Raw genomic sequence first — 27880 nt, forward strand, 5'->3', positions numbered from 1 at the left:
ACCAGACTGCCATGACTTTTGAAATATAATAGAGAGGGGTTCAGCAACCTCATCTGCCAGTTCTCTCAGTACCCGTGGGTGTATCCCGTCGGGTCCCATGGACTTGAACACTTTCAGGTTCTTCAGATGATCACGAACCTGATCTGCACTTACAATGGGCAGTTCTTCCTCCCTGTCCCTGGCTTTGACTTCCATAACATCAGGAGTGTGGCTAGAGGCCCTTGCAGTGAAGACTGAGGTAAAGAAGTTATTAAGTACCTCAGCCTTTTCCTCATCACTTGTGACCATGTCACCATTTTCCTTTCTGAGGGGGCCCACACCTTCCCTAGTCGTCTTCTTCCCATTAATATACCTGTAAAAGTTCTTAGTGTTCCCTTTAATCTCCCTGGCTAGATTCAACTCAAACTCTGCTTTGGCTTTCCTAACCAGGACTCTTGCTGCTCGGGCAGCTTCCTTATCTCCCCCCTGTTCTAGCTGTCCTTCCCTCCACTTCCTGTAGAGTTTCCTTTTAAGTAATAGTGTGTCCAGTAGCTCCTTGCCCATCCAGGCAGGCCTCCTAGCATTCTTCCCTGCTTTTCTCTTTGTTGGTATACAGAGCTCCTGGACACAGAGGAGGTGGTCCTTGAATACTGACCAGCTGTCCTGGGTCCCTCTTCCCTTCAGGGCTTTGTCCCACGACACTTTGGCTAGCAGATCCCTGAAGCGATCAAAATCTGCATGCCTAAAGTCTAGGGTCGTGAGCTTGGAATACTTCCTCCTGATTGCCCTGAGGAGATTAAATTCAACTGCTTCATGGTCACTGCAGCCAAGGCCGTCTATGAGCCTCACATTGCTTACCAGCCCTTCCCTGTTGGTGAGAACAAGGTCCAGCATAGCACCATTTCTTGTTGGTTCCTCTACCATTTGGAGGAGGAAGTTTTGGAGGGTTTCTTCCAAGCCAATGCAATGTGTGAACTAGATATTGCAGGGAAATAGGCCACTGCATTGGCATGAATTAAACCTTACAGGGTTCTCGTCTTCCCTCTTTGGCTGTGCCTGAAAGGTCTGGTTGTGTTACCCTGCAGGACAGCAAAAGGCAGTGATGACAGCTGCTCCAGTACACTCATTCTTGCTAGTAAAGGGGGTAAGGCAAGCAGCTAATTATTCATAGGCTTCTAATGTTACATTTCAAAGCCTTGCAGTGCAGATGCTGTATTTTATTGCCTTCCAAGTAGCCTAATCTAACAGAAACTTTACACAAAGTGATCACCTATAAATTCCACCTCCTGACTGTTGTTTTGTTTTTTCTTTCAGCTTCTAAACAAAGTAGAAGAAAGAATGAAAGAATTGTTCCATGGTAACATAAAAAGGGTGAAAAGGTAAGTTTGCACATCTGCTTCTGCCTGTGGCTTGTCTGTGTGCCTGCTGGAGAGAATAAGCAAATGATGCTTTGCTGTACCGCAGGGAATAGCCCTGGAGTATGACTTTATGCATGTGAAATTTCCCCTGTCTTGTCAAATTGTTTTTATTGAAGATCCCAGGAGGTTTCTAACATCATAGAGTCATAGAAATCCTCCAGGAGCTGTATTTTTGTGACAGATTAATCTTATTTTTATTTTCCTTTTGGTGTCATACCAACTAGGACATTTTCACCACCTAATTGAATGTCACAGTTGTAACTAAAAATAAATTTATCAAGAGGAAAAAAAGAGAGATAAAGCTGAAGAATTCTCATTCTCTTCCCTTTTTTCCTTGAGAGATCAAAAACTGTAAGATAATCCTGAATTTCATGAGACTTGGGATTGGGATAAGCTAGGGAAATCATTCTGTTTGAACTCTATGGTTCTTAGAAGTGTGTCGTTCTACAACTGAGCATAAGTCCCTCACAACATGAAATGCAGGCTTCTGAAACTGGAGCTTCTCTCTCTCCGATATTTCCATGACATTGTGTCTAAATCCTAACTACATGTGACTTAAGTTGTTTAGCTTTTACCACAGAGCAGTCTTAGCATGTGAGTTTCTGCAAGGGACCTCAGATCATCTACTCCAACCCCTCACCTAGACTTGGCTGCTTAAGGCCTTATCCAGCCTGGCCTTGGAACACCCCCAGGGAGGAGAGGCATCCACAGCATCCCTGGGCAGCCCATTCCAGAATCTCACCACTCTTGCACTGAAGAACTTCTTCATAAGATACAGTCTAAACCTACTCTCCTCAGCTTCCAACCATCCCCTCTTGTCCTGTTGCTGGATACCCTGATGAAAAGTCCCTCTCCAGCCTTGTGTGGGTTCCTTCAGGTACTGGAAGGTTGCTCTAAGGATCCCCTCGAGTTTTCTCTTTACTGTTTTCACACAATAACTTAACTTCAAGGTTTATCTCTTTCCAGAAGAGCAGTGTTGCTAAGAAAATCCCCGGTTTGTCATGATGCTACCCAGATGGCAGCCAGAAGGTGCCCAAGCTCCTGCCCTACCTCACTCCCAGTCTGGGCCCCAGTACCAATATCATTAACTTTCATTTTTCAGTATTGTACTTTGGGCAAGGGTTACTGCTTTAGTTTGCTGCAGTGGTGGGAGAAAATGCAACCAGGAAGCAAAAAGATACTGACCTGGAAGGAGTGGGGAACCAGGGGTGGCAGGGGGATAGGCCAGGGCATGATTCATACCCTCTGGGCCACATCCCACAGCTTGTAGACAAGGTGAGCAGAGATGATGATGGCTGGTGTCAGTATCAGCCTTATGATTGCTTGGCTGGGCTGTACTACTGAGACAGCTCCAGCACCAAGCTGAGTGTCAGGAATCAGTAAAAGACTTCGGCAAGCATAGAATCATAGAATGGTTCGGGTGAAAGGCACCTCCAAAGGCCATCTAGTCCAAGCCTGCTGTGGTCAGCAGGGACATCCTCCACTAGATCAGGTTGCTCAGAGCCTTGTTGAGGCTGACCTTGAAGATCTGCAGGGATGGGACCTCAACTACCTCCCTGGGCAACCTCTTGGAGTGTTCCAGCACCCTCATGGTAAGCATGGGCAGGGCTGCATCATAGCCTAGGATGAGGGGCAGTGGTTTGAAGTTAGAGAAGAGGTGGTTTAGACTGCATGTTAGGAACAAGTTCTGCACCACAAGGCTGGTAGTGATCTAGATAGATTAGTTTAGTATAGAATCAATAAGGTTGGAAAAGACCTCAGAGACCATCAAGTCCAACCTGTCACCCAACACCTCATGACCACTAAACCATGGCACCAAGTGCCACATCCAGTCCCCTCTTGAATACCCCCAGGGCTGGTGACTCTACCACCTCCCTGGGCAGCCCATGCCAACGGCTAACAACTCTTTCTGAACTCCCTAGAGCAGTAGCTCTGGCATGGATCTTGTCACACACCCCTCATTCTCTTTACTTCTTGTTTTAAATCTGCTTTGCATCCTTCTGTTAGCTTCACACATGCATCTCCACTGGAATTAATGCTGCTGGCAAAGTTGTTTCTGCCTGGTTTTGTTCTTGACTGCTGTGTAGCTGATCACCCTGTGCTGCCCTCCTGTGGCTTTCTCTGAAAGCAGAGAGTATTTCTGTAATCATCCTTGAGAATCACTGGTCAATTTAGAAGCTGCTCTGTCTTCTGCATTCACCCTTAGAATAGAATTAACCAGGTTGGAAGAGACATATGAGATCAAATCCAACCTGTCATCCAACACCATCTAATCAACTAAACCATAGCACCAAGCACCCCATCCAGTCTCTTCCTAAACACCTCTGGTGATGGTGACTCCACCACGTCCCTGGGCAGCACATTCCAATGGCCAATCTCTCTTGCTGGCAAGAACTTTCTCCTCACCTCCAGCCTAAATCTCCCCTGGTGCAGCTTGAGATGGTGTTCTCTTGTTCTGGTGCTGGGTGCCTGGGAGAAGAGACCATTATCTGATGTGGATGGGGGAAATCCGAAGTCTGTGCCTGCGACTTTTGATCATTCACTGCCATATCAAATACAGGTTGACTTTATAGGTGAAGCACTGATTTGAACCAAGATACTTTCATGTGGAAGGGAAACTAACCAAAACCCAAACACCCCCCTGCAAAACCAAGACCGACCCACGAAACCAACCAACCAAAGCCCAAACGAACCAACCCCCACCAAATAAATCCCACAGGAAAACAACAAACAAACCAAAAACCACCAAACCAACCCCAAAGCCCTCAACCAACCAAAGAAAATCCAAACCACCCCCAAGAAAATCCTCCAACAACAACAAGGAAAGACCCCCAACAACCCAACCCCACCAAAACAATCTGTGCAGACCCTGCAGATGCTGAAAGCACTTCTTCAAGGCATGTGAAAACTGTCAGCTGCTACCAAGGGGTGTGCTTATTTTACTGAAGAGTGACCTGACTCAGTTTGAAACATTACAGTTGTTCACTTTCCATAGAGTCTTAGGATGGTTTGGGTTGGAAGGGACTTTCAGAAGTCATCTACTTCAAACCCCGCTTAATGTGAGCAGGGACATGAACTAGATCAGGTTGCTCAGAGCTTTGTTGAGGCTGACTTTGAAAGTCTCCAGGGATGGGGCCTCAACTACCTCCCTGGGCAACCTGTTACGGTGTTCCAGCACCTTCATGGTGCAGAGCTTGTTCCTAACATCCAATCTAAATCTGCTGCTCTTCAATTTCAAATCATTGCCTCTCATCTTGTCACTGCTGCCTTTGCAAACAGTCCCTCTGCAGCCTTCTTGTAGCCCCTTCAGGTACTGAAAGGCCGCTACTGGATTTTCCTGGAGCCTTCTCTTTTCCAGTCTGAGCAACCCCAGCTCCCTCAGCCTGTCCTTGTAGCACAGATGTTCCAGCCCCTCCAGTCATCTTTGTAGTCCTCTTCTGGCTCTGCTCCATTAGGTCTATGTCTTTCCTGTCTGTATTATCAAACATCTCTCAGTACAACTTCATCAGGGTGAGAGCCACTGCTGTCAAGGCAGTGCCATTCTTAGAGGAGCTGAATGTGGTTTTCTGCTTGTTTTCTGTATCTCCACTGTATCCATTCCTAGTCACAAGCAATTCTTCTGCAGGGCCTGGTAAATTACTGTGATTCTGTTATATAGATTCACAGAACATTAGAGGTTGGAAGGGACTTCTGGAGTTAATCCAGTCCACCCCCCGTGCCAGAGCAGGAGCACCCAGGGTAGTCTGCACAGGAATGCATCCAGGTGGGTTTGGAAAGTCTCCACAGAAAGAGACTCCACAACCTCTCTGGGCAGCCTGCTCCAGAGCTCTGGCACCCTCATTGTAAGCAAATTTCTCCTCATGTTGAACTGAAACCTTCTGTGTTCCAAGTTTGTCTCCTTTGTTCCTTGGCTTATTACTGTTGCCCACTGAAAAGAGCTTGGCCCCCTCCACTTGACACCCACCCCTCAGATATTGATAGACATTGATCAGATCCAGACTAAACAGCCCCAGGGCTCTCAGGCTCTCTCCACAGGGGAGATGCTCAAGTCCCCTAATCATTCTCTTCTCTCTCTGTTGGACTCTCTCCAGCAGGTCTCTGTCTCTCTTGAACTGGGGAGCCCCAGACTGGACACAGCATTGCAGGTGTGGTCTCAGCAGGGCAGAGCAGAGGGGGAGAAGAACCCCCCTAGCCCTGCTGGCCACACTTTTCTTGCTGCACCCCAGAATCCCAGTGGCTCTCTTGGCCACAAGGGCACATTGCTGTCCTATGCAGCGTTTGCTGTCCACTAGGACTCCAAGATTTTTCTCCATGGAGCTTCATTCCATCAGGGCAGCCCCTAACCTGTCCTGGTGCATGCTGTAGAACTTTTCCATAAGGAAAATCCACTCATACTTAATCTGTGCTTCAGCATGCTAGATTGAACATACATGGATAATGGGTTTCTTATCTTTTGAGTGTTAAGTCTTGCAAGTTGTTCTATATACCCCTTATTGGTGCTGTTTGATTCCAGTGAATCTCCAGGATGCCTAGGAGGGATTAAAAGAAATAAATCTGAATTCTTTTGTTATCTTTTCCTGTCTTTCTAGGCTGCCAGCCATTTTGAGAGGAGGTGTGATAGACAGGTACTGGCCCACAGCTGACGGGCGCCTCGTGGAGTACGACATAGATGAAGTTGTTTATGATGAGGATTCACCTTTCCAGAACATCAAAATCCTGCATTCAAAACAGTTTGGGAATATTCTTATCCTCAGTGGGGATGTTAGTAAGTATGATCTCATTTTAGTGTCATAGAATCAATAATGTTGGAAAAGACCTCAAGGATCATCAAGTCCAACCTGTCATCCAACACCTCATGACTACTAAACCATGGCACCAAGTGCCACATCCAGTCCCCTCTTGAACACCTCCAGGGGTGGTGACTCCACCACCACCTCCCTGGGCAGCACATCCCAATGGCTAACAACTGTGAAGAACTTTCTCCTCACCTCCAGCCTAAACTTCCCCTGGCACAGCTTGAGACTGTGTCCTCTTGTTTCAGTGCTGGTTGCCTGGGAGAGGAGACCAACCCCCACCTGGCTACAACCTCCCCTCAGGTAGTTGTAGACAGCAAGAAGGTCTCCCCTAAGCCTCCTCTTCTCCAGGCGAAACAACCCCAGCTCCCTCAGCCTCTCCTCACAGGGCTGTGCTCCAGACCCCTCCCCAGCCTTGTTGCCCTTCTCTGGACACGTTCAAGTATCTCAATGTCCTTCTTAAACTGAGGGGCCCAGAACTGGACACAGGACTCAAGGTGTGGTAGGAAGTGTTGGTCGGCTTTCTTTCTGTGGTACAACCCCTATGCTAAGGGTTGTGGTTGTGATGCTGGAAGCTACATGTATGTAAGCTGTTCTAGTATGTAAAGTGTTTTAACCAGAAATGGTGACCAATGGGTTATTGAAAGTAAAAGAGATTTATTAGTTTTCTAAGGTCATCTTTGCTGTGCAAGCTGACACAGGAGAATAGAAATCAAAGTGTAACTAGCAGAGCTACTCTTTCATGTGGGCATTTACATAGAGTCATAGAATTGTTATGGTTGGAAGGGACCTCAAGGATCATCTAGTTCAAACCCCCCAGTTCAGAAACTAGTCACTGGGAAAATCCATTACAGATAAAGCCACACTCTGGGATGTGTCAAGTTCTTACATCATAGAATCATAGAGCTGTTAGGATTGGAAGGGACCTCAAGGATCATCCAGTTCCAACCCCCTGCCATGGCCAGGGACACCTCACACTACAGCAGGTTGCTCACATCCAGCCTGGCCTTAAAAACCTCCAGGCAGGAGGCTTCCACCACATCCCTGGGCAACCTGTGCCAGTGTCTCACCACCCTCATGGGGAAGAAATTTTTCCTAACATCCAGTTTTAATCTAACCATTTCTATTTTTTTTTTTTCCATCCCTCCTAGTCCTATCATTACCTGACACCCTCAAAAGTCCCTCCCCAGCTTTCTTGCAGGTCCAGCTTCCTGAAGGTTTGTGTTTAATAATAGAACAAGCTACTATATCAGTCTTCAAAATGAAATGTTGTTCTAAAAATGAATTACAGATTGTTAGGGGTTGGAAGGATCTGTGGAGTTCAAGTCCAACCCCTCTGCCAGAACAGGATCACCTAGGGCAGGTCACACAGGAATGCATCCAGGCAGGTTTTGAAAGTCTCCAGAGAAGGAGACTCCACAACCTCTTTGGGCAGCCTGCTCCAGGGCTCTGGCACCCTCACAATGGAGAAGTTTTCTCCTCAAGTTGAGGTGCAGCCTTCTGTCTTCTAACTTGTACTTGGGTTTTCCTTGTCCTGTCAGGAACAGAAACTGATGTGGGTGGGATAACCCTGCTGCTGCTCCTTTAATTCTCTAAGGGCATTACCTGCTTGGTAAGATACAGGGCAGCTGTTTCTTACACTGTGTAGCTGCTTGGCTGGTGGGCATCTTCTCACTTAAACTGTGCAGTTGAACTGTAACTTAACAAGAAAAGTGACCCAACCGTTATAGGAGAGTCTTTGTGTGGTGCTCTGTTCCTGCTGGTCTTTTTCTTGTTGAAAGTGAGCTTAGGAGAGGATGGGCTGCTGCTCTTTCAGTGGAATCCCTGGAGGTGTTCAAGAGGGGATTGGGCATAGCCCTTGGTGCCATGGTTTAGTAGTCATGAGGTGTTGGGTGACAGGTTGCACCTGAGGTCTTTTCCAACCTTATTGATTCTATGAAATGTGGGTCAAGGAATACACTTTGTAACATCTCCCAGTGCTTAAGTGGAAAAGTACTGACTGAGGTAAGTGAGGGATGTTGCTCTTTATGGCTTGAATTCCTAATCTCAGTCTAATGGCAGAGTAATTGAGGCGTTTGACTGTGGCTTCCTGAAGTCTCCAGAAACACCTCTTAGTCCCTCTAGTTGCAGAAAGCTTCAGTGGAAGTGGCAGCTGAAAATTGTTAGCTGAATTTGTTAGCAAGGTACTTTCTAATTCAGTTAGGATTGTGTTTGAAAATCCCCAAATGAGGTATTCTGTGCTCCTAGCCAGAAATTTTCATCAGAGCTTCATCTGAAGATGAGATTGTGTTGTCACAATTAGCTTCATATGAAGGGAAGTATGCTATTACTTACTTGGCTTCTGGGGGATTTTTAAAGTACTGCATTGTGTCATTTTGTTACTATCCACTGAAGCAGATTGCCAGGCAGGTGATAGGAGGTCACAGAAAACATCCAGTTGGAAAAGACTTCCAAGATCATCCAGTCCAACCCTTGACCCAGCACTGAAGGGTCAACACTAAACCATGTCCCTAAGCACCAGCTCCACACATTGCTTGAATGCCCCCAGGGATGGTGACTCCAGCACTGCCCTGGGCAGAACATTCCAATGTTTGACAAACCTTCCAGTGAAGAAATATTTCCTATGATCCAGCCTGAACCTCCTCTGCTGCAGGTTGAACCATTTCCTCTGGTCCAGTCTCTTGCCACTAGGGAGCAGAGCTGCTCTCTCCTTCTTCCAACCTCCCTTCAGGTAGTTGCAGGGAGCAATAAGGTCTCCCTTGAGCCTCCTCTTCTCCAGGCTAAACACCCCCAACTCCCTCTGCCTCTGTGCTCCAGACCCCTCCCCAGCCTCGTTGCCCTTCTCTGGACATGTTCAAGTGTCTCAATGTCCTTCTTAAACTGAGGGGCCCAGAACTGGACACAGGACTCAAGGTGTGGCCTAACCAGTGCTGAGTACAGGGCAGAAAGTGTGGCCAGCAGGAGCAGGGAAGTCAGTTTCTGATGCTTCAGGGCTCCTCAGCAGTTAGGTGTTGTGGTGGATTGTACATACTCACTGCATTTCATATTGCTAGATTGTAGTTTTGCCTGTAAGTAATAGCTTCGCTTGCTTCCATCTGAGCTAGTCTGGCAATATGCTTTTGGTGGGTAATTTCAACCCACCACAGGTGTGAATGGTCATACTTATGCTTCTGGGCAGGCATCCACTGGGGGTGGGGGGGCACAGTGCATCTGGGTTGCTCTTTTTTCATAGAATCCTAGAATTGTTAGGGTTGGAAGGGACCTCAAGGATCAGCCAGTCCCAACCCTCCTGCCATGGGCAGGGACACCTCACACTAGTTGAGATCCAGAGTGTGCTTCCTAAAATCTCCTGATTTATCTCTTGCACTACTAGCCTGAGGGAAAAACCCCCTGAAGGATCAAGTATGGACATCCTGTCCTGGGTACTGACAGTTTTGGTGCTCTTGGCATGCAGTACTTGCTAATGCTGAGGTAACCATTGCTGGGTTTGCATTGAGAACTAAGAAACCCTTTGTGGGATTCTGAGGAGGCTCTGATCCCCATAGCTTTGGTGACTGCCCAGCTTCCTGTTACCTAGCCTGTCTCTGAGAGCTAGGCTGTTTCTGCAGATTCTCTTGCTTGGGTCTGTATTTTATCACCTTTTGGATTGCTATCAAGTTCATACCTGTTAAGAATTGAATTGCAATGTTTCTGTCCAACTCTTTCCATTCAGATCTGGCAGAGAGTGACCTGGCATACACTCAAGCCATAATGGGCAGTGGGAAGGAAGACTACTCTGGGAAAGAAGTGCTCATCCTAGGAGGTGGTGATGGAGGTATACTGTATGAGATAGTCAAACTGAAGCCAAAGATGGTTACTATGGTAGAGATATCCTTTGACAAATGACTGATCTTTCAGCTTTTTTTCATCCTGTATTTTCTGCTGGTGCCTTCGCCTTGAGTACAAGGAACTGTCACATTCTCATTTGGGGGGGGAATATGAGGGCTAAAATGAAATTTTTGTCAGCCAAGAGAGACCCAGTGACTACCTATTGCCACATCATGTAGCATGCACTTTCAAGTTCCTAGTCCATACTAGAGCTCTGGAGTAGCAACAGAGGAACACTTCTGTCATAAGACTGTCTCCACTACTAATACAAGACAGGTCCATCAAGTCTGCAGTTTGAGTTCTACCTTCTTGGGTAGTTTTAATTTTCTGAAGAAAAGCATAAAACCCAGAAGATTTAGTCTTGAAGTCAAGACTTAGTGGATTGTGTTACAGAATACAGAATTAACCAGGCTGGAAAGGACCTTTGAGATCATTGAGTTCAACCTATCACCCAACACCATCTAATCAACTAAACCATGGCACCAAGTGCCTCATACAGGCTCTTTAAACACTTCCAGTGATGGTGTTGGTGAGAGAATCACAGGATGTCATGGGTTGGAAGGGGCCTCTGGAGATGATCAAGTCCAACCCCTCTGCCAGAGCAGGACCATAGAATCCAGCACAGGTCACACAGGAACACATCCAGGCAGGGCTGGAAAGTCTCCAGAGAAGGAGACTCCACAACCTCTCTGGGCAGCCTGTTCCAGTGCTCTGTGACCCTCACAGTGAAGAAGTTCCTCCTCATGTTGAGGTGGAACCTCCTGTGCTGTAGTTTCTATCCATTGCCCCTTGTCCTGTCACAGGGCACAAGAATGACCAACTCTTGTTCTGTTTTAAAAATACTGATTAAAACTTGATTGAAAAATCAAGTTTCTAAACTACTTGAACTACAGAATGTTGAAATGTGAAGCAGTCAGCCATCTGGAGTGCTGATCATATGAGGGTTTAGATTCCCCTTGCTACTAGAAATAGAATCATAGAATAGCTTAGGTTGGAAGGGGCCTCAGAGATCATCTACTCCAACCTCACCTCCATGGGCAATAGTCTTTTACATGCAGGTTAGTGTCTTAACTTAGCTTTATGGCATTTTTTTTAATGCATCATCCTAGTGTTCACATTTCACAATAATGGGAGCCTCAGGTACCAGAAGCACTGATTAGAAGCATAAATAAGCACTTTCTAATCCTCTTAAGAATCCAGAAGTAAATGCACACTGCAACAGCCAACCTTCCCTATACTGAGGTACACATAGAACTGTTAGGGTTGGAAGGGACCTCAAGTATCATCCAGTTCCAACCCCCCTGCCATGGGCAGGGATACCTCCCACCAGATCAGGTTGCTCAGTCACATCCAGCCTGGCCTTAAAAACCTCCAGTGTCTCACCACCCTCATGGGGAACAACTTCTTCCTAACATCCAATCTCAATCTACACATTTCTAGTTTTGTTCCATCCCCCCCAGTCCTATCACTCCCTGACACCCTCAAAAGTCCCTCCCCAGCTTACTTGTAGGTCCACTTCAGATACTAGAAGGCCACAATGAGGTCTCCTTAGAGCCTTCTCTTCTCCAGCCCAAAGAATTCCAGCTCCCTCAGTCTGTCCTCAGAGGATCTCCAGCTCTCTGCTCATCCTTGTGGGTCTTCTGTGGACATCTTCCAACATCTCTCTGTTCCTTTGTGAACATCACCTCGATGAGAACTTCTGAGGAAAACAGAATTGTTCTTTTTGAAGGAATAGAGGGTGTTGTTTTTTCCTTTCTGAAGAAGCAACAGAAGGTGTTAGCTGGGTGTGCTTTCCTGGCCTGTAGAATGCCTTAACCAGCTTCCAACATCGACCAGATGGTGATTGACGGGTGTAAAAAGTACATGCGGAAAACCTGTGGAGATGTCTTAGACAATCTGAAAGGAGAATGCTATCAGGTAAGGGATTTCTGTTCTCTTACATGAAAAGCAGCATTTCAAATGTTATACCTAGCCTGGAAGAGTGCCATGGCCAAGTGTCTGGCAAGTCTTCTAAGATTTTTCTTCAGTTTGGAAAAGATGTTGGGTTTTTTACCTTAATGGGGCTTCTATATTTGGTTAACTGGCAGTGGGATTTGTTTTGGGAGAGTAATTAGTGGCAAAATACTTTTAACTATCCCTTTTCAAACTCCTTTTCATGTTCCTTAAAAGCTTTGACTGATTAGTTTGACTGTTTCTTAGGACAAATATTCAAAGCTGAAGTATCAGCTATGCCTGTATTGAAGTCCAAAGTTGGACAATGAATTGTAAAAGAAGAACACCAGCATAGAATCAACCAGGTTGGAAAAGACCTCAGAGATTATCAAGTCCAACCTATCACCTAACACCTCCTGACAACTAAACTATGCCTTCAAGTGCCACATCCAATCCTTCCTTGAACACCTCCAGGGATCAGGACTCTGCCACCTCCCTGGGCAGAGCTCTTTCTGGGAAGAACTTTCTCCTCACCTCCAACTTAAACCTCCCCTGGCACAGCTTGAGACTATGTCCTCTTGTTCTGCTGCTGGTTGCCTGGAAGAAGGGACCAAACCCCACCTGGCTACAACCACCTTTCAGGTAGTTGTAGAGAGCAAGGAGGTCTCCCCTGAGCCTCCTCTTCTCCAGGCTAAGCAACCCCAGCTCCCTCAGCCTCTCCTCATAGGGCTGTGCTCCAGACCCCTCCCCAGCTTTGTTGCCTTTCTCTGGACACATTGAAGTGTCTCAATGGCCATCATAAACTGAGGGGCCCAGAATTGGACACAGTACTCAAAGTGAGAGGAGCTAATCTTGGTCCTGATAAATCACTCTGGTCATTGACTTTTCCCTGTTCCATGCAGGTTATCATAATTGTTCTTGGGGTTTTTTTTCCCCCTCCCTGCCATTTTTAAACTCTCAAGCTTCACTTCTTAATCAAAAAACTCTACCCAAATAGCAAACCTCCAGAAGCTTAGATGCATCACAGAATGTCAGGGGTTGGAAGGGAGCCAAATAGATTATTGGGTCCATCCCCTCTGCCAGAGCAGGACCATACAATCTAGCTCAGGTCACACAGGAACACATCCAGACAGGTCTTGAAAGTCTCCAGAGAAGGAGACTCCACAACCTCTCTGGGTAGCCTGTTCCAGTGCTCTGACCCTTACAGTAAAGCTGTTTCCACTTGCATTGAGGTGGAACCTCCTGTGCTGCAGCTTACATCCATTGCTCCTTGTCCTATCACAGGGAGCAAGTGAGCAGAGCCTGTCCCCTTCCTCCTGACCCTCAACCCTCAGGTATTTATAAACATGGGTTAAATCCCTTCTAAGTTTTCTCCTTTCCAGACCAAAAAGCCTCAGGTCCCTCAGCCTCTCCTCACCAGGCAGTCTCCAGTCCCCTAATCATCCTTGTAACCATCACAGCACTCAGGCAATGACAGAAGGCAATGTGAGGTGGTAGATCAATGGTTGGACTTGATAATCTTGGAGGCTTTTTTCCCAACCAAAATCACTCTCATGATTCAGAATCAGTTTTAGGGCATTTTGAGGACTAGCTCAAGAATTTCATTCTTACAGGTTCTAATTGAAGACTGTATTCCTGTACTGAAGAGGTATGCCAAAGAAGGGAGGATGTTTGATTATGTCATCAATGATCTGACAGCTGTTCCAATCTCCACATCTCCAGAAGAAGGTTAATCTCTTATGCGTTTTCTTCTCAATAGGAGTTTATTTGGGATGATTCTGCCTCCTCTGATGCATGATAGTTAGCAGTTTGCAACAAAAGTACTTGGATTCTTTTACTTTTTCAGTACCAAATCTGGGGCAGGAGGGGAAATGACAGCAACACATCTGTTAACCTGCAATTTATCCTTGAGTGTTAGGAAAATTCAAGGGCTGAGGAAATCATTAAACTCTTCTGGAATAGTCCTGTATCACAGAATCACCAAGGTTGGAAAAGACCCCAAAGATCATCAAGTCCAACCTGTCACCACAGACCTCGTGACTAAACCATGGCACCAAGTGCCACGTCCAATCTCCTCTTGAACACCTCCAGGGATGGCGACTCCACCGCCTCCCTGGGCAGCCCGTTCCAATGATGAATGACTCGCTCAGTGAAGAACTTTTTCCTCACCTCCAGCCTAAACTTCCCCTGGCACAGCTTGAGACTGTGTCCTCTTGTTCTGGTGCTGGTTGCTTGAGAGAAGAGACCAACTCCCTCCTGGCTACAGCCACCCTTCAGGTAGTTGTAGACAGCAGTGAGGTCTCCCCTGAGCCTCCTCTTCTCCACGCTAAACAATCCCAGCTCCCTCAGCCTCTCTTCATAGGGCTGTGCTCCAGACCCCTCCCCAGCTTTGTTGCCCTTCTCTGGACACGTTCAAGTGTTTTGATGTCCTTCTTAAACTGAGGAGCCCAGAACTGGACACAGGACTCAAGGTGTGGCCTAACCAATGCAGAGTACAGGGGCACAATGGCTTCCCTGCTCCTGTTGGCCACACTGTTCCTAATGCAGGCCAGGATGCCATTGGCCTTCTTGGCCACCTGGGCACACTGCTGGCTCATGTTTAGGCAGCTGTCAGTCAGCACCACCAGGTCCCTTTCTGCCTGGCTCCTCTCCAGCCACTCTGACCCCATCCTGTAGCACTGCATGGGGTTGCTGTGTCCAAAGTGCAACACCTGGCACTTGGATTTGTTGAATACCATCCTGTTGGACTCTGCCCATCTGTCCAGTTGGTTGAGGTCCCTCTGCAGAGCCCTTCTGCCCTCTAACAGATGTAGTTGAGAAAGCATTTGGAGCTCATACTACAGTAAAATTTTATCCACTCTTTAGCTTCTTGGGAATTAGAGGAAAATTACAGTGGGGGAAAGAAAACAAAAGGGATTTTTGTTATTGCCACTGGGTATGGGTTGTGTGGGGTTCTGTATTTTCTTGTTGGGGTCTTTTTATCTTTAAAATGTGTAGGATAGGTCCCCTCTAAGCAGCAGGTGTGTTGAGTACATGCTAGTGACTGAGGCAGTCATGTGCTGTTGTGGTTTGAAATCGAAGCTCTCTCCCTGCAGATTCTACATGGGAATTTCTGCGCTTGATTCTTGACCTCTCAATGAAAGTCCTGAAGCAGGATGGAAAATACTTCACACAGGTATGGGGTCTGGCTTAAAAAAATAAGAGTGAAGAGTGCATGTGTACTGCAATTTGCTTTTTTTCAGATTAAAAAGAATCAGAGAATCAACCAGGTTGGAAAAGACCTCAGAGATCATCAAGTCCAACCTATTACCTAACACCTCCTGACAACTAAACCATGGCTCCAAGTGCCACATCCAAGCCTTTCTTGAACCCCTCCAGGGAGGGTGACTCCACCACCTCCCTGGGCAGCACATTCCAATGGCCAATTACTCTTTCTGGGAAGAATTTCTTCCGCACCTCCAGCCTAAACCGCCCCTGGCACAGCTTGAGACTGTGTCCTCTTGTTCTGGTGCTGATTGCCTGGGAGAAGAGACCAACCCCCACCTGGCTACAGCCTCCCTTCAGGTAGTTGTAGACAGCAATAAGGTCTCCTCTGAGCCTCCTTCTCCAGGCTAAACACCTCCAGCTCCCTCAGTTGCTCCTCACAAGGCTGTGCTCCTGACCCCTCCCTAGCCTCCTTGCCCTTCTCTGGACGTGTTCAAGTATCTCAGTGTCCCTCTTAAAGTGAGGAGCAGCCAAGGAGACCAACTCTAAAGCAGCTGAGAAAAATCTACTTGCAAGCTGATTCTTTCAACAACTGGTTAGGTTTTTTTCTGTTGCAAGCTGACCTCTTTCTTGTTGTTTTAGTGCCATTCATAGTCTGACTTAAAAAGCATGGTTTCAAGAGTCAATTAGGTATGCTTCAGAATGTTTTTAGCTGAACAAGCAGAACAGATCTGATTTATAAGCAGATGGGTGGTTTTTCAGAATCACAGAATGTTAGGGATTGGAAGGGACCTTGAACAGAGCACCAGAACAAGAGCCCCTAGAGGAGGTTGCACAGAAATGCATGCAGGTGGCTTTGGAGTGTCTCCACAGAAGGAGACTCCCCATCCTCTCTGGGCAGCCTGCTCCAGGGTTCTGGCACCCGCACAGGAAAAGGTTTTTTTCATGATGTTCACATGGAACCTCCTCTGCTCCAGCTTGCACCCACTGAGCAGAGCCTGGCTCCATCCTCCTGACGCTGCTCTTTGCATCTTTTATCAACTTGAATGAGGTCACCCCTCAGGCTCCTCTGCTCCAAGGTATAAAGAGGTCCAGCTCCCTCCGCCTCAGCAGGGTGATGTTCCACTCCCTCCATCATTGTGATTCTGTGAAGGAGTCCAGCAAGCAGTTCCCTGAGGCTCTGCTTGAGGTGAGGGGCCCAGAACCAGACACAGTATTCCAAGTGCAGCCTCACCAAGGCAGAGTAGAGGGGGAGGAGAACCTCTCTCAACCAACTAATCACACCCTTTCTAATCCACCCCAGGATATCATTGCCACATGTTCATGCTTATCACCTCTTCACTGAGCTCTGTTGGAGTTTTCAGAACATTAGGGTGAAACTGGACCTCCAGAGATCATTGAGCCCCACCCCCCCCAGAAAATGTTCTCCTCGATTCAGAAACTGTCAGCAGGCAGTCTAGAGCTGTCTAACTCAGATAATTTACCTGAGGTCCTACAAAGAACTATGTTTTGACAGACTGCCCTTATCAAACCTTGACGATCACCCCACGGTGATGCTCTGAGCAATCTCCAAGTGCTGCTGCAGGATTTCCTTTCACCGCCAGGTGGCGCCCGCTAGCCACCATTGCCTAGCAGTTGCTTAACCCGGAGAGAGATTCTGCTTGTCAGAGGTTTTGCAGAGTCTTTATTTATATTCCTAGGGGATGCATGAACGTAATTGGCCAATTTTAGCATGAAGGAGAGGATCTTCTGATTGTTTCAGCTCTGGAAAGATAGTAAGAGTGGTTTATGGATCTCTCTCTCTGTTGTTTTAAGTCAGTGCTTATTGACAGGGGCATGGAATGCTTTCATACTTGCTCTATGCATCCCCCAATGGTCATCACAGAACCGAAACTGACTTGTATGGGTAGCAGCCTTGCTTTTCATGTCCTTGGTTTTTCAGCTGCTTCTTCCATATTGAGAGGCTTTCAGCCTACAAAGGGAGTTGTGCAGGTCAAGGGCTCTATAGCTCAACTTGCAGCCCTCTCTAAGTTTAACACTTGAGACTTGTTTGAAAAGGGAGACCTCATTCCTGTCTACCACTACCTGAAAGGACCTTGTGGAGAGGCTGGTGCTGGTCTCTTCTCACAGGTAATTAGTGACAGAACAAGAGGGAATGGCCTCAAGCTGTGACTGAGTAGGTTTAGACTGGACAGTAGGAAAAAACTTTCCCCAGCAAGAGTGGTCAGACATTGGCACAGGCTGCCCAGGGAGGTGGTGGAGTCCCCAAGCCTGGATGTGTTTAAAGCTGATTTGGTTATGGTGCTTGGGGCTCTGGTTTAGGGGTGACCCTTGTAGAGTAGGGTTAATGGTTGGACTTGGTGATCCTGAGGCTCTTTTCCAACCTGAATGTTTCTGTGGTTCTGTAAAACCTTACTGTTGACTATAACCCCACTACTCTGATGCTTAAGGATCATATGGCTTCCTGTATTTGTATTCCTCCTCTTTCTGAAGCTGCTGCTTGGAAGTGTTTAGTGTTGCAATGTGGGTCTGCGTCTGAGAGATGCTTGGAGTTGCTTTCTGCAAGGGAAACCAGCTACTTAATAGGTTCCCAGCTATCACAGGGAGAGATGTGAGTGTGAATGATGATAGCCATCAGATCAGGGAGGTGATTCTCCCCCTCTACTGCTTTCTGGTGAGACCCCACCTGGAGCACTGTGTCCAGTCCTAGAGCTTCTGTTACAGGAAGGATCTGGAGGTGCTGGAAGGTGTCCAGAGAAGGGCCACGAGGATGAGCAGAGGGCTGGAGCTGCTCTGCAATGAGGACAGACTGAGGGAGTTGGGGCTGTTCAGTCTGGAGAAGGCTCCAAGGAGACCTCCTTGTGACCCTCCACTATTTTAAGGGGCCCTACAAGAAAGCTGGGGAGGGACTTCTGAGGGTGGCAGGGAGTGATAGGTCTGGGGGGAATGGAAGAGAACTAGAAATGGGTAGATTCAGCTTGGATGTTAAGAAGAAGTTGTTCCCCATGAGGGTGGTGAGACACTGGCACAGGTTGCTCAGGGATGTGGTAGAAGCTTCATCCCTGGATGTTTTTGCAGCCAGGCTGGATGTGGCTCTGAGCAGTCTGACCCCTTCCAACGCTAAAAATTCTATGTCTAGGATTCTGTGCTGTAAGGACTTGACACATCCCACACTGTGACTTTATCACTAATGCATTTTCCCAGTGACTAGTTCCTGAACAGATTAAGTGTTTTTTATGCTCTTGGACCTGCTAAAGGCCTGTATGATTTTTAGATTGCCCAAGTGATTTTTATTTTTCCCTTTTGTTTCATAACTTGTTCAACTTCAGTGTGTTTGCAGATACTAATGTGATGTGGGGCGGCTTTATTTTCTGAACCATCACCAACTTGCACCTTCCCAAAAGCATGTAAGGATTGTCCCAACAGCTGTGAGGCTATGCTCTGTAAGGTGTGGAAGCTACCGATTGTGAGGTTGTCCCTTTCTGTCTGGGAATTACTTGAAGCTGAGAAAAGTGTTTTGGCTTTTTGGTTGTTCATTTTAGTTTTGTTTTCTGTGTGAAGTTTTTTGGTTGTTTTATTGGTTTTTTTTGCTCTGCTGACCTAACCCTTTGAGGTTGAGCAGGCTGTCACTGCCATCCTGTTTATGAAGTGGAACCTTTAAAAATACCTCTCACCAGGAATTTGCTCCTTCATAGCCTGGGTCATTTCAGCCCAGGCAGGGCAGAAGCTGTCTTGGACCACTCACAGGTTTGGGTTCTGGTAAACAGCACTAACCACTGGGGCAAGGGCTCAGATGTCTCCCACAGGCACACGTAGCCCTTCAGCAAGCTTTCACTTCCTGGCTGCTCTCTAATACAGAGTTGCCCTGCCCTCTAAATGTCCAGACCACTGGGATGTTGCTCCATAGTTACACTCCTTTTTTTGGCCACTGTGTGGGTTTTCTAATTAGCACTTCCAAAGAGGGGAGCAGGTTTCTTCCTTCAGTGTTGAAAGGAGGCTGGAAGAACGGATGCAGAGCAGCCTCTGTATGAGCCTGTGTGATTTCTTGGCAGTTTAGGAGTCTTGAAGGGACAGACATTTCACTTCCTCATCTTACCAAGAGTTCAGTTTTAGTTTCATTAGTAATTTGGCCACTGGATATACTTTCAGTGAGATTGGCCTCCATTATGTCCTCAAAAGCCATCCCTGTCACCCAAAAATCATAGAATTGTTAGGGCTGGAAGGGACCTCAAGGATCATCCAGATCCAACCCCCCTGCCATGGCCAGGGACACCTCACACTACAGCAGGTTGCTCACAGCCACATCCAGCCTGGCTGCAAAAACCTCCAGGGATGAGGCTTCCACCACCTCCCTGGGCAACCTGTGCCAGTGTCTCACCACCCTCATGGGGAACAACTTCTTCCTAACATTCAATCTCCCAATTTCTACTTTTGTTCCATTCCCCCCAGTCCTGTCACTCCTTGACACATTAAAAAGTCCCTGCTCAGCTTTCTTGTAGCCCCCTTCAGATACTGGAAGGCCACAATAAGATCTCCTCAGAGCTGTTTCTTCTCTGGACTGAACAACCCCAACTCTCCGTCTGTTTCTGTGGCAGAGCAGCTCTGGCCCTCTGCTCATCCTCATGGCCCTTCTCTGGACACCTTCCAGCATCTCAACATCTTTCTTGAACTGAGGGAGCCCAGAACTGGACACAGCACTCAAGGTGTGGCCTAACTAGTGCTGAGTACAGGGCAGAATGACTTCCCTGCTCCTGCTGGCCAGGATCAGGGAAGTTTCATCCTATGAAACTTCCTCTGTAACAGTGGTGTGCTCCAGAAATTACCTAGCAGTGTTTTCTATTTCTGTCTTAAATTGCACACAGGTTGGTTTTTACTTTGCTTTTGCATTCCATCTGCTGTCAAAACAAAATGATATGTTTGGTAAAGGGTGGCTGCTGGTGTCCCCTGGATAATAGCAGGTTACTAAACAAGTGCTACAGTAGTCTGTTCATTGTTGGCCTTTGTGCAGTTGGGGCTCAATTTGGGTTCATCTCTTCCCTTTTTTTTTTGTTTTTCACAAGTCCTTTCTGTTTTATGCTGTCCCAATCCAAATTGGGGCATTTAAGTCTGTAGAAGAGAAGACTGAGAAGGGATTTAATCAATGTTTATAAATATCTGAGGGCTGGGGGTCAAGAGGGCAGGGACAGGCTCTGCTCAATTGTGCCCTGTGATAGGACAATTGTTGATAAATAAACATTTATCAGATGGATGTAAGCTACAGCAAACAGGGACCTGGGGGTGCTAATGGACAAACAGCTGAAGGGGAGGCAGCAGTGTGCCCAGGGGGGTCAAGAAAGCCAAAGGCTTCCTGGCTGGGATCAGCAATGGTGTGAGCAGCAGGAGCAGGGAGGGGATTGTACCCTGGTACTCAGCTCTGGTGAGGCCACACCTCAAGGGTTGTGCTCAGTTTGGGGCACCTCAATCCAAGAAGGACACTGAGGGGCTGGACAGAGTGCAGAGAAGAGCAATGAAACTGGGGAAGGGCCTGGAGAATGACGCTGATGAGCAACTGAGGGAACTGGGACTGCTTAGTGTGAGGAAGAGGAGACTGAGGGGAGACCTTATCACCCTCTACAATTACCTGAAAGGACCTTGTGGAGGGGCTGCTGCTGGTCTCTTCTCACAGGTACAGAGTGATAGAACAAAAGGGAATGGCCTCAAGCTGCACCAGGGGAGGTTTAGGCTGGACATTTTTCCTAATGTTTTCCCAGCAAGAGTGGTCAGGCATTGGAATGTGCTGCCCAGGGAGATGGTGGAGTCCCCAAGCCTGCATGTGGTTAAAGGTCACTTGGATGTGGTGCTTGGGGATATGGTTTAGTGGTGATCTTGGTAGAGTAGGGTTAATGGTTGGACCTCATCTCAAGGGCTTGTAGTGGTAGGGAGAAAGAAGGAAAATACTGGAGCTCGAGGAGGGCAGACTTAGACTGGAGATTAGGAAGAAGTTCTTTCCAGTGAGGGTAGTGAGACACTGGAACAGGCTGCCCAGGGAGGTACTAGATGCCCCTTTCCCTAGAGGTGTTCAAGGCTAGGCTGGCTGAGGCCTTGAGCAACCTGGTGTGCTGGAAAGTTTTCCTGCCTGAGGCAGGGGTTTGGAACTAGATGATGTTGAAGGTCCTTTCCAACTTAAACCATTCTGTGAAAATCTGTTTTAAAAATAAGTGCTAGCATACTTAAGCAACCCTGAAGAGAACAGTTACTGAGTAGACGTTACAGGTAAAGAACACATGGTGGTTCGGATTTAAATTGAAGCTCTAATGTAATGGTTCCTGCTGCTAATGAGAAGAGAGCTGATCCAACCCTTTCTGGGAAAGATACTCACATTATTGCTTCCTGTAGGCAGCATGCAGACAAGCTGTTCAGTATCTGACCTGGAAATATTAAATACTAGGAACAGTCTCCTTCTCTGGAGACTTTCCAGCCCTGTCTGGATGTGTTCCCGTGCAACCTGTGCTGGATTCTATGGTCCTGCTCTGGCAAGGGGGGTGGACTTGATGATCTCCAGAGGTCCCTTCCAAGCCCTAACACCCTGTGAGCCTGTGAACAGCATGGTTCAAGTTCTGAGAGCCTTGCATTAATGTCAGTCATAGAATCAACCAGGTTGGAGAAGACCTCAGAGATCATCAAGTCCAACCTATTACCTAACACCTCCTGACAACTAAACCATGGCTCCGAGTGCCGCATCCAGTCCTTCTCAGAACACCTCCAGGAACAGGGACTCCACCACCTCCCTGGGCAGCACAGCCCAATGGCCAATTACTCTTTCTGGGAAGAACTTTCTCCTCACCTCCAGCCTAAACTTCCCCTAGTGCAGCTTGAGACTGTGTCCGCTTGTTCTGGTGCTGGTTGCCTGGGAGAAGAGACCAACCCCCACCTGGCTACAACCTCCCTTCAGGGAGTTGTAGACAGCAATAAGGTCTCCCCTGAGCCTCCTCTTCTCCAGGCTAAGCAACCCCAGCTCCCTCAGCCTCTCCTCACAGGGCTGTGCTCCAGACCCCTCCCCAGCCTTGTTGCCCTTCTCTGGACACCTCTGAGCATCTCAATGTCTTTCTTGAACTGAGGAACCCAGAACTGGACACAGGACTCAAGGTGTGGCCTAAGCAGTGCTGAGTACAGGGCACAATGACTTCTTTGCTCCTGCTGGCCAGGAGCAGGGAAGCTTCATCCTATGAAACTTCCTCTGTAACAGTGGTGTGCTCCAGAAATTACTTTGCAGTGTTACCCTGCAGTGTTCAGGGCCAGGCTGGTTGAGGCCTTGAGCAGCTCAGTCTAGTAGAGGTGTCCCTGCCCACGACAGGGTGGTTGGAGTAGATGATCTCTAAGGTCCCTTCCAACCTAAGCCATTGTGTGATTTTATAGATTTATCTGCAATTCTGCTTCTTCCTCTGTGTGATCCTAACTGGGACTTCTCCCATTTGTTTTTGTCTCTTGCAGGGAAACTGTATCAATCTGACGGATGCCTTGACTCTGTATGAAGAACAGCTTAGCAGGCTTTATTGTCCTGTGGAGTTCTCAAAAGAAACTGTTTGTGTTCCCTCCTACATGGAATTGTATCCTTAAAGGCTGAGGGGTGGGGGAAGAAAGAGTGAAGAATGTTGTGTGAATAAATCAAGCAAGCCTAGGCTGCTTGGGGGTAATGAGCTCAAGTCCAAGGAGGCAATTCTAACTTAAACACTATTTATGGTTCTCTTTTTTTTTCTCCCCATAGTAAATGAAGTTCTGCAGTTTCATTTTGAAGGTTATTGCAGGAGTTGTTATTGTTAAATGCCATAAATTCACAGCTGGTGAAAATGATCAGCACCTTACAAGACCAGGCTGTGTTTTCAATTACGTTTTTTTGAGTGTTTCTATGGGCACTGTTTGTGTCATGTAGGATGGGGGTAATGCTGCCTGGGAGGTTTGGCAAGACTCTGGAGTTTGGTGCTAGTCCTTTTCTCTGTCTTTCAACACAGAATCATAGAGTGGCCTGTGCTGGAAGGGACCTCCAAAGGTCATTCAGTCCAGCCCCCTCTGCAGTCAGCAGGGACATCCTCCACTAGATCAGGTTGCCCAGAACCCTATTGAGCCTCACTTTGAGTATCTCCAGAGATGCGAAACTGAAGAAGTTGTGGCTGTTCAGTCTGGAGAAGAGAAGGCTGCAAGGAGACCTTATTGTGGCCTTCCAGTATCTGAAGGGGGCTACAAGAAAGCTAGGGAGGGACTTTTGAGGGGGTCAGGGAGTGATAGGACTGGCGGGGAGTGGAACAAAGCTAGAAATGGGTAGATTGAGATTGGATGTTAGGAAGAAATTCTTCCCCATGAGGGTGGTGAGACACAGGTTGCCCAGGGAGGTGGTGGCAGCCTCATCCCTGGAGGTTTTTAAGGCCAGGTTGGATGTGGCTGTGAGCAACCTGCTGTAGTGTGAGGTGTCCCTGGCCATGTCAGGGGGGGTTGGAACTGGATGATCCCTGAGGTCCCTTCCAACCTTAACAATTCTGCGATTTTTGGGTGACAGGGATGGCTTTTAAGGACATAATGGAGACCAATCTCCCTGAAAATACCCACTGGCCAAATGATTGACTAAACTAAAACTGAGCTCTTGGTAACACGAGGAAATGAAATGCCTGTCCTAATAATTCTGTGGGGCCCCAATGATCTCCCTGGGTAACCTGTTCCAGTGATCCATTACCATCATGGTGCAGAACTTGTTCCTAACATCCAATCTAAATCTCCTCTCGTTTGAAGCCACTGCTGTAGTTTGGAGTTTGTTAGCTTACTGGAAATGTTTTCCAAGGCAATGAAGTAAAATTTGCAACTCAATTAATTTAGAAGCCTTCTGCTCAGTTCAAAACAAACAATGCAGAGAGTATTCAGTGGGCCTTCTGAAGATGCATATTTTAAAGCACATGCATATTGCATTAAGGCCTGACAGCTGTAAAGGCATAAATAACTACTGTCTCTGACACTCCAGGCTACAAGGGCAAATACCTTCATGTCTTCTCTTTTTTGTCTTGAAAATGTTAAGATGAAAGCTGAGATTGAGTGGAGAGCTGACAGCAGTTAGAAGCAGGAGGTGTTTGTTAGTCAGCGAGGGGCCCGGAACGGTATCAAGATTAGAGACAGGAGGGAAGCAAAGTGAACACCCAGAGCAGAGGGAAGGCTGTGGCAGCTTCCCCACACTTAACATAGTATGAACAAATCAATTGTCTGGGACAAACTCTGCTTTTACTCCTTTTTCTTGTTTTTCCTTAACTGCTCCTTGTTTTTCCCTCCAGATGGGTATTCTACACTATCTGGAAGAAACAAACCAACACCTGACCAGGAAGATGATTTGATAACTCTCCTACATGTACATGCTGCATGGAGCATATATAGGCCTGCCACTTGCTGCATCTATTTGGCATCTTGAACCTTTTAAATTATATGCTGTAGATGATCCTGAAACTTAGTCATGCTATTGATTGTGAATTCTTTAAATGTTTGGTTTTGGTTTTTTTTTCTTTTTCTATTATTAATTTAAAAGCAAATGGGGAGGGGGGGGAGAAAAAAAATGTATATTTTGATGAGCTCTAGGGTGTTATTTTTTTGAAAGTCAACTTACAAGATAAATAAGCAGCAAACCTTTATGGCTGCTGAATGCACTGAACCTTTAGAATGTGATCCTTTTTGTTTTGTTTGGGTTGGGGTTTTTTTTTTTGTGTGTGTGTAGATCTTCTCAAAGTGATTAAAAGAAAAAAAAAAAAAGATAAAACCAGACATCTTTAGCATTTCATCCCTGAAAGGGTGGTCCATGGAGTTTGCTGGTTTGGTTTTTGTGTTCTTGTTTTGTTTTTTCCCACCAGATTTTATCTGTGATGCTTTTGAGGAGGGCTTTTAGTTTAGTTTTGTTTAATCAACACTGCAGTGCTTCCATAGAGAAGGGCATCATCAAACTGGGGGGGGGAGGAATGGGGAGTGGGGAGAAATAATAATAACAAACCCTTCTGAAAGGCTACCCAAAGCCCCTTCAGTGTGGGGAGGGAAGACAGCTAGTCTGGAGTTTTCTCTCTTCATTTCCTTCATCATTGCAGTAATCCCTTCTGCAGGAGAAGAATCTTTGCCCTTTCACCTGCTGGAATTCTGTAGCTGCAGCCATATTGATTATTTGGATTTTTGATGTGGATTTCACAGCAGGTTAGAGAGACACTTTGAACTCTTACCAGCATGGAAATGAAAGCTGCCTTTCCATCCCACCCACTGCAAGAAAGGGAGATTCCTGTGGACATACCTTATGGGCAGCACTAGTGGAGGAAACATCACTTCAGAGGGCCAAGAAATGTGGGCATGGTCTAGATTGGTGTGCAACCAAGACTGAATGCTTGAGGCAGGGTAAATCCTGGTTGGATTGTTGCAGGTTGACCAGGTTGGGTGGGACTCTTGCTGAATTGGATTCACTTGCAGCATAAAAATCAGTGGAAGACAGGTTGTGTGGCAGTTTTGTTCTACAAGGCTTTCCTTTCTCTCCTGTGGTCTGGAAAGTGATATTTTGGTCAGAATGTCCCATGTGTTGACTGAAACTTTGCTTTCAGTGTTAAAAATCCCACTTAAAAGGAGGTAGGAAGGATATAACCATTCTCTGTATTGCTCTGCATTTCCTGGGTAGACTAAAAAGTGCACTCTTTGCCTGACCAGGTTCTCATCCTGAACCAAAATCATGTTTTGGGGTTTTCAGGTGTTTAATTTTTATCCTAATATCAGCATTTGGGATTTTCCCCTAGTATCAGCATTTGGTTGGTTGGTTGGCTGTGTTGGTTGTTCTTCCCCCTTAATATCAGCATTTTCTTAGTTTTTATTAGAGGAAGTTGATTCCTCCCCAAGATTCTCTTAATGAAAACAAAGCAAACTTAAGAAGCACTTTGGAGAGCTGTGTTTCTGGAGATCTATATTCTTAAGTCATACATAAAGGCTAATTCCCCTGTAGCCTCATGAAATTCCAGTTGCCTATGTAGAATTCCAGAGGGAGATTGGGAAAACTTGCCAAAAAAATTAAAATTGGGAGTATGATTTTTTTGTTCTGTGAAGTTGTGCTGTTAAGATGCTTCCAGTTTGGCCAGTCAAGAGAAGTGTTCTTCACTCTTCTTCTTCATTTACTGCACTTAATCCCTTTAATCTACATGGGGCCCAGTTCTTCTGTGGCCTACAGCTTGTGCATTCCCCCCCACCAAATACTCCCAAAGAGCAGAACCTCCCTCTAAAAAGGAGGGGGAGAAGTCTGTTTTGCATTTTCCTGAGTGTTTTAGCTCTGTGTACATCCCAGAAATTGCCTTGATACTGCCTAGAGTTTAGCAGCAGCCCTTTATTTATGATACAGGGCTGCAATCAGTATATTTGTGTAGCTGCAAATGAAATCCATGTCCTCCTGTAACCAGTTCTGTGTATCCTTAACTTGGCAAGAATGAATATTCCCACTGATTCTAACTATGATTCCTTACAGAGGTGAACTGAAGCACACACTGGGATGCAGCTTACAGCATAAGTGTTCCCGAGTGAGGTTGTAGATGTAGAAATCAGTCACAAGAAGTGGGGGTGGATGGTTTTCAAGCAAAGGAACTTGTGACCTGGGAGATCCACACCTCATATGCTTGCTGTCCCAAGCCTAGCACTGCTCTTCAGCATAGCAGAGAGATCTTGGGAGCACAAGAGATGCTGTGATCAGCTCCAGGGGACCTGAATTACACATTGAGAGGTGAGAAGGAGCAGTGCTTGCAATTTCTTTTTCCTTAACTGATGCAGTCTAAAGAGTTGGAGGGAGTAATTTTTGTTTCTTTAAACCTTTTTTTTATAACATACTGTTTATTTTTTAAGTGCTAGATGCAGACTGAAGCAATTCAGCAAACACTGAATACTGTATATGTATATTTTTTTTCTTGTCAGTTGCTGGATCGATTCTGAGCAATTCTATACAAGCTGTCAGTTGTTGTTGTTGCTGTAGTACAGATTACTTTATTTCATTATTTTCTGAAAGGAAACCAAGCCTTTGTGTTAGAGACTTCACATGCAAAGTGCTACAGCTAATCAGTTTTCAGCCTAGTCAGTTCTCCACATTTAAGGCCAGTAGGGAAACAGCTATGGCTGCTGCACTAAAAACAGCTCCCCAGGTACGGTTTAATGGTAGGGGGTTCTTTTTTTCTTTTCCTTAATTATTCTTTGCACTAAATGCTGCTTCCACCTAGAAATGTGATCTGAAAGTCTCTTTTAGAAACTGGAGTGATGGTAGTTTGTGCAAAGACAAGACTGCTGGCGTTGTATCGGCTGCACCAGTGCAGTGCACGTGTTACAATAAAGCTACACTCTTACTGCTTGTGTGTTTGGAATTGTTAAGTAGGATCAGAGCACTGTTAGGGTTGGAAGGGACCTCAAGGATCATCCAGTTCCAAACCCCCTGCCATGGCCGGGGACCCCTCACACTACAGCAGGTTGCTCACAGCCACAGCCAGCCTGGCTGCAAAAACCTCCAGGGATGAGGCTTCCACCACCTCCCTGGGCAACCTGTGCCAGTGTCTCACCACCCTCCTGGTGAGACATAGAATCATACAATGGTCCAGGCCAGAAAGGGACCTCCAAAGGTCATCTAGTCCAATCCCCTCTGCAGTCAGCAGGGACATTCTCAATTAGATCAGGTTGCCCAGGGCC

At 46.6% G+C, this 27880-nt stretch overlaps 1 protein-coding gene across 1 annotated transcript in view; it reads left to right on the top strand.

Annotated features, from left to right (window-relative positions):
• The window catches only part of SMS (spermine synthase), a 65976-nt gene extending 38432 nt beyond the window's left edge, over positions 1–27544 (top strand). The window contains exons 4-11 of the mRNA XM_068144783.1: positions 1294–1358; positions 5987–6162; positions 9903–10057; positions 11885–11974; positions 13603–13717; positions 15085–15164; positions 22664–22779; positions 24484–27544. Coding sequence (XP_068000884.1) covers positions 1294–1358; positions 5987–6162; positions 9903–10057; positions 11885–11974; positions 13603–13717; positions 15085–15164; positions 22664–22779; positions 24484–24526 — 840 coding nt within the window. The 3' untranslated portion in view covers positions 24527–27544. The remainder of the gene's footprint in view (positions 1–1293; positions 1359–5986; positions 6163–9902; positions 10058–11884; positions 11975–13602; positions 13718–15084; positions 15165–22663; positions 22780–24483) is intronic.
• The last annotated feature ends 336 nt before the right edge of the window (positions 27545–27880 follow it).

Source organism: Melanerpes formicivorus, unplaced genomic scaffold, assembly GCF_026170545.1.
Source record: "Melanerpes formicivorus ecotype bairdi unplaced genomic scaffold, bMelFor1.0.p_v2 SCAF_11, whole genome shotgun sequence".
Lineage (NCBI taxonomy): Eukaryota > Metazoa > Chordata > Aves > Piciformes > Picidae > Melanerpes > Melanerpes formicivorus.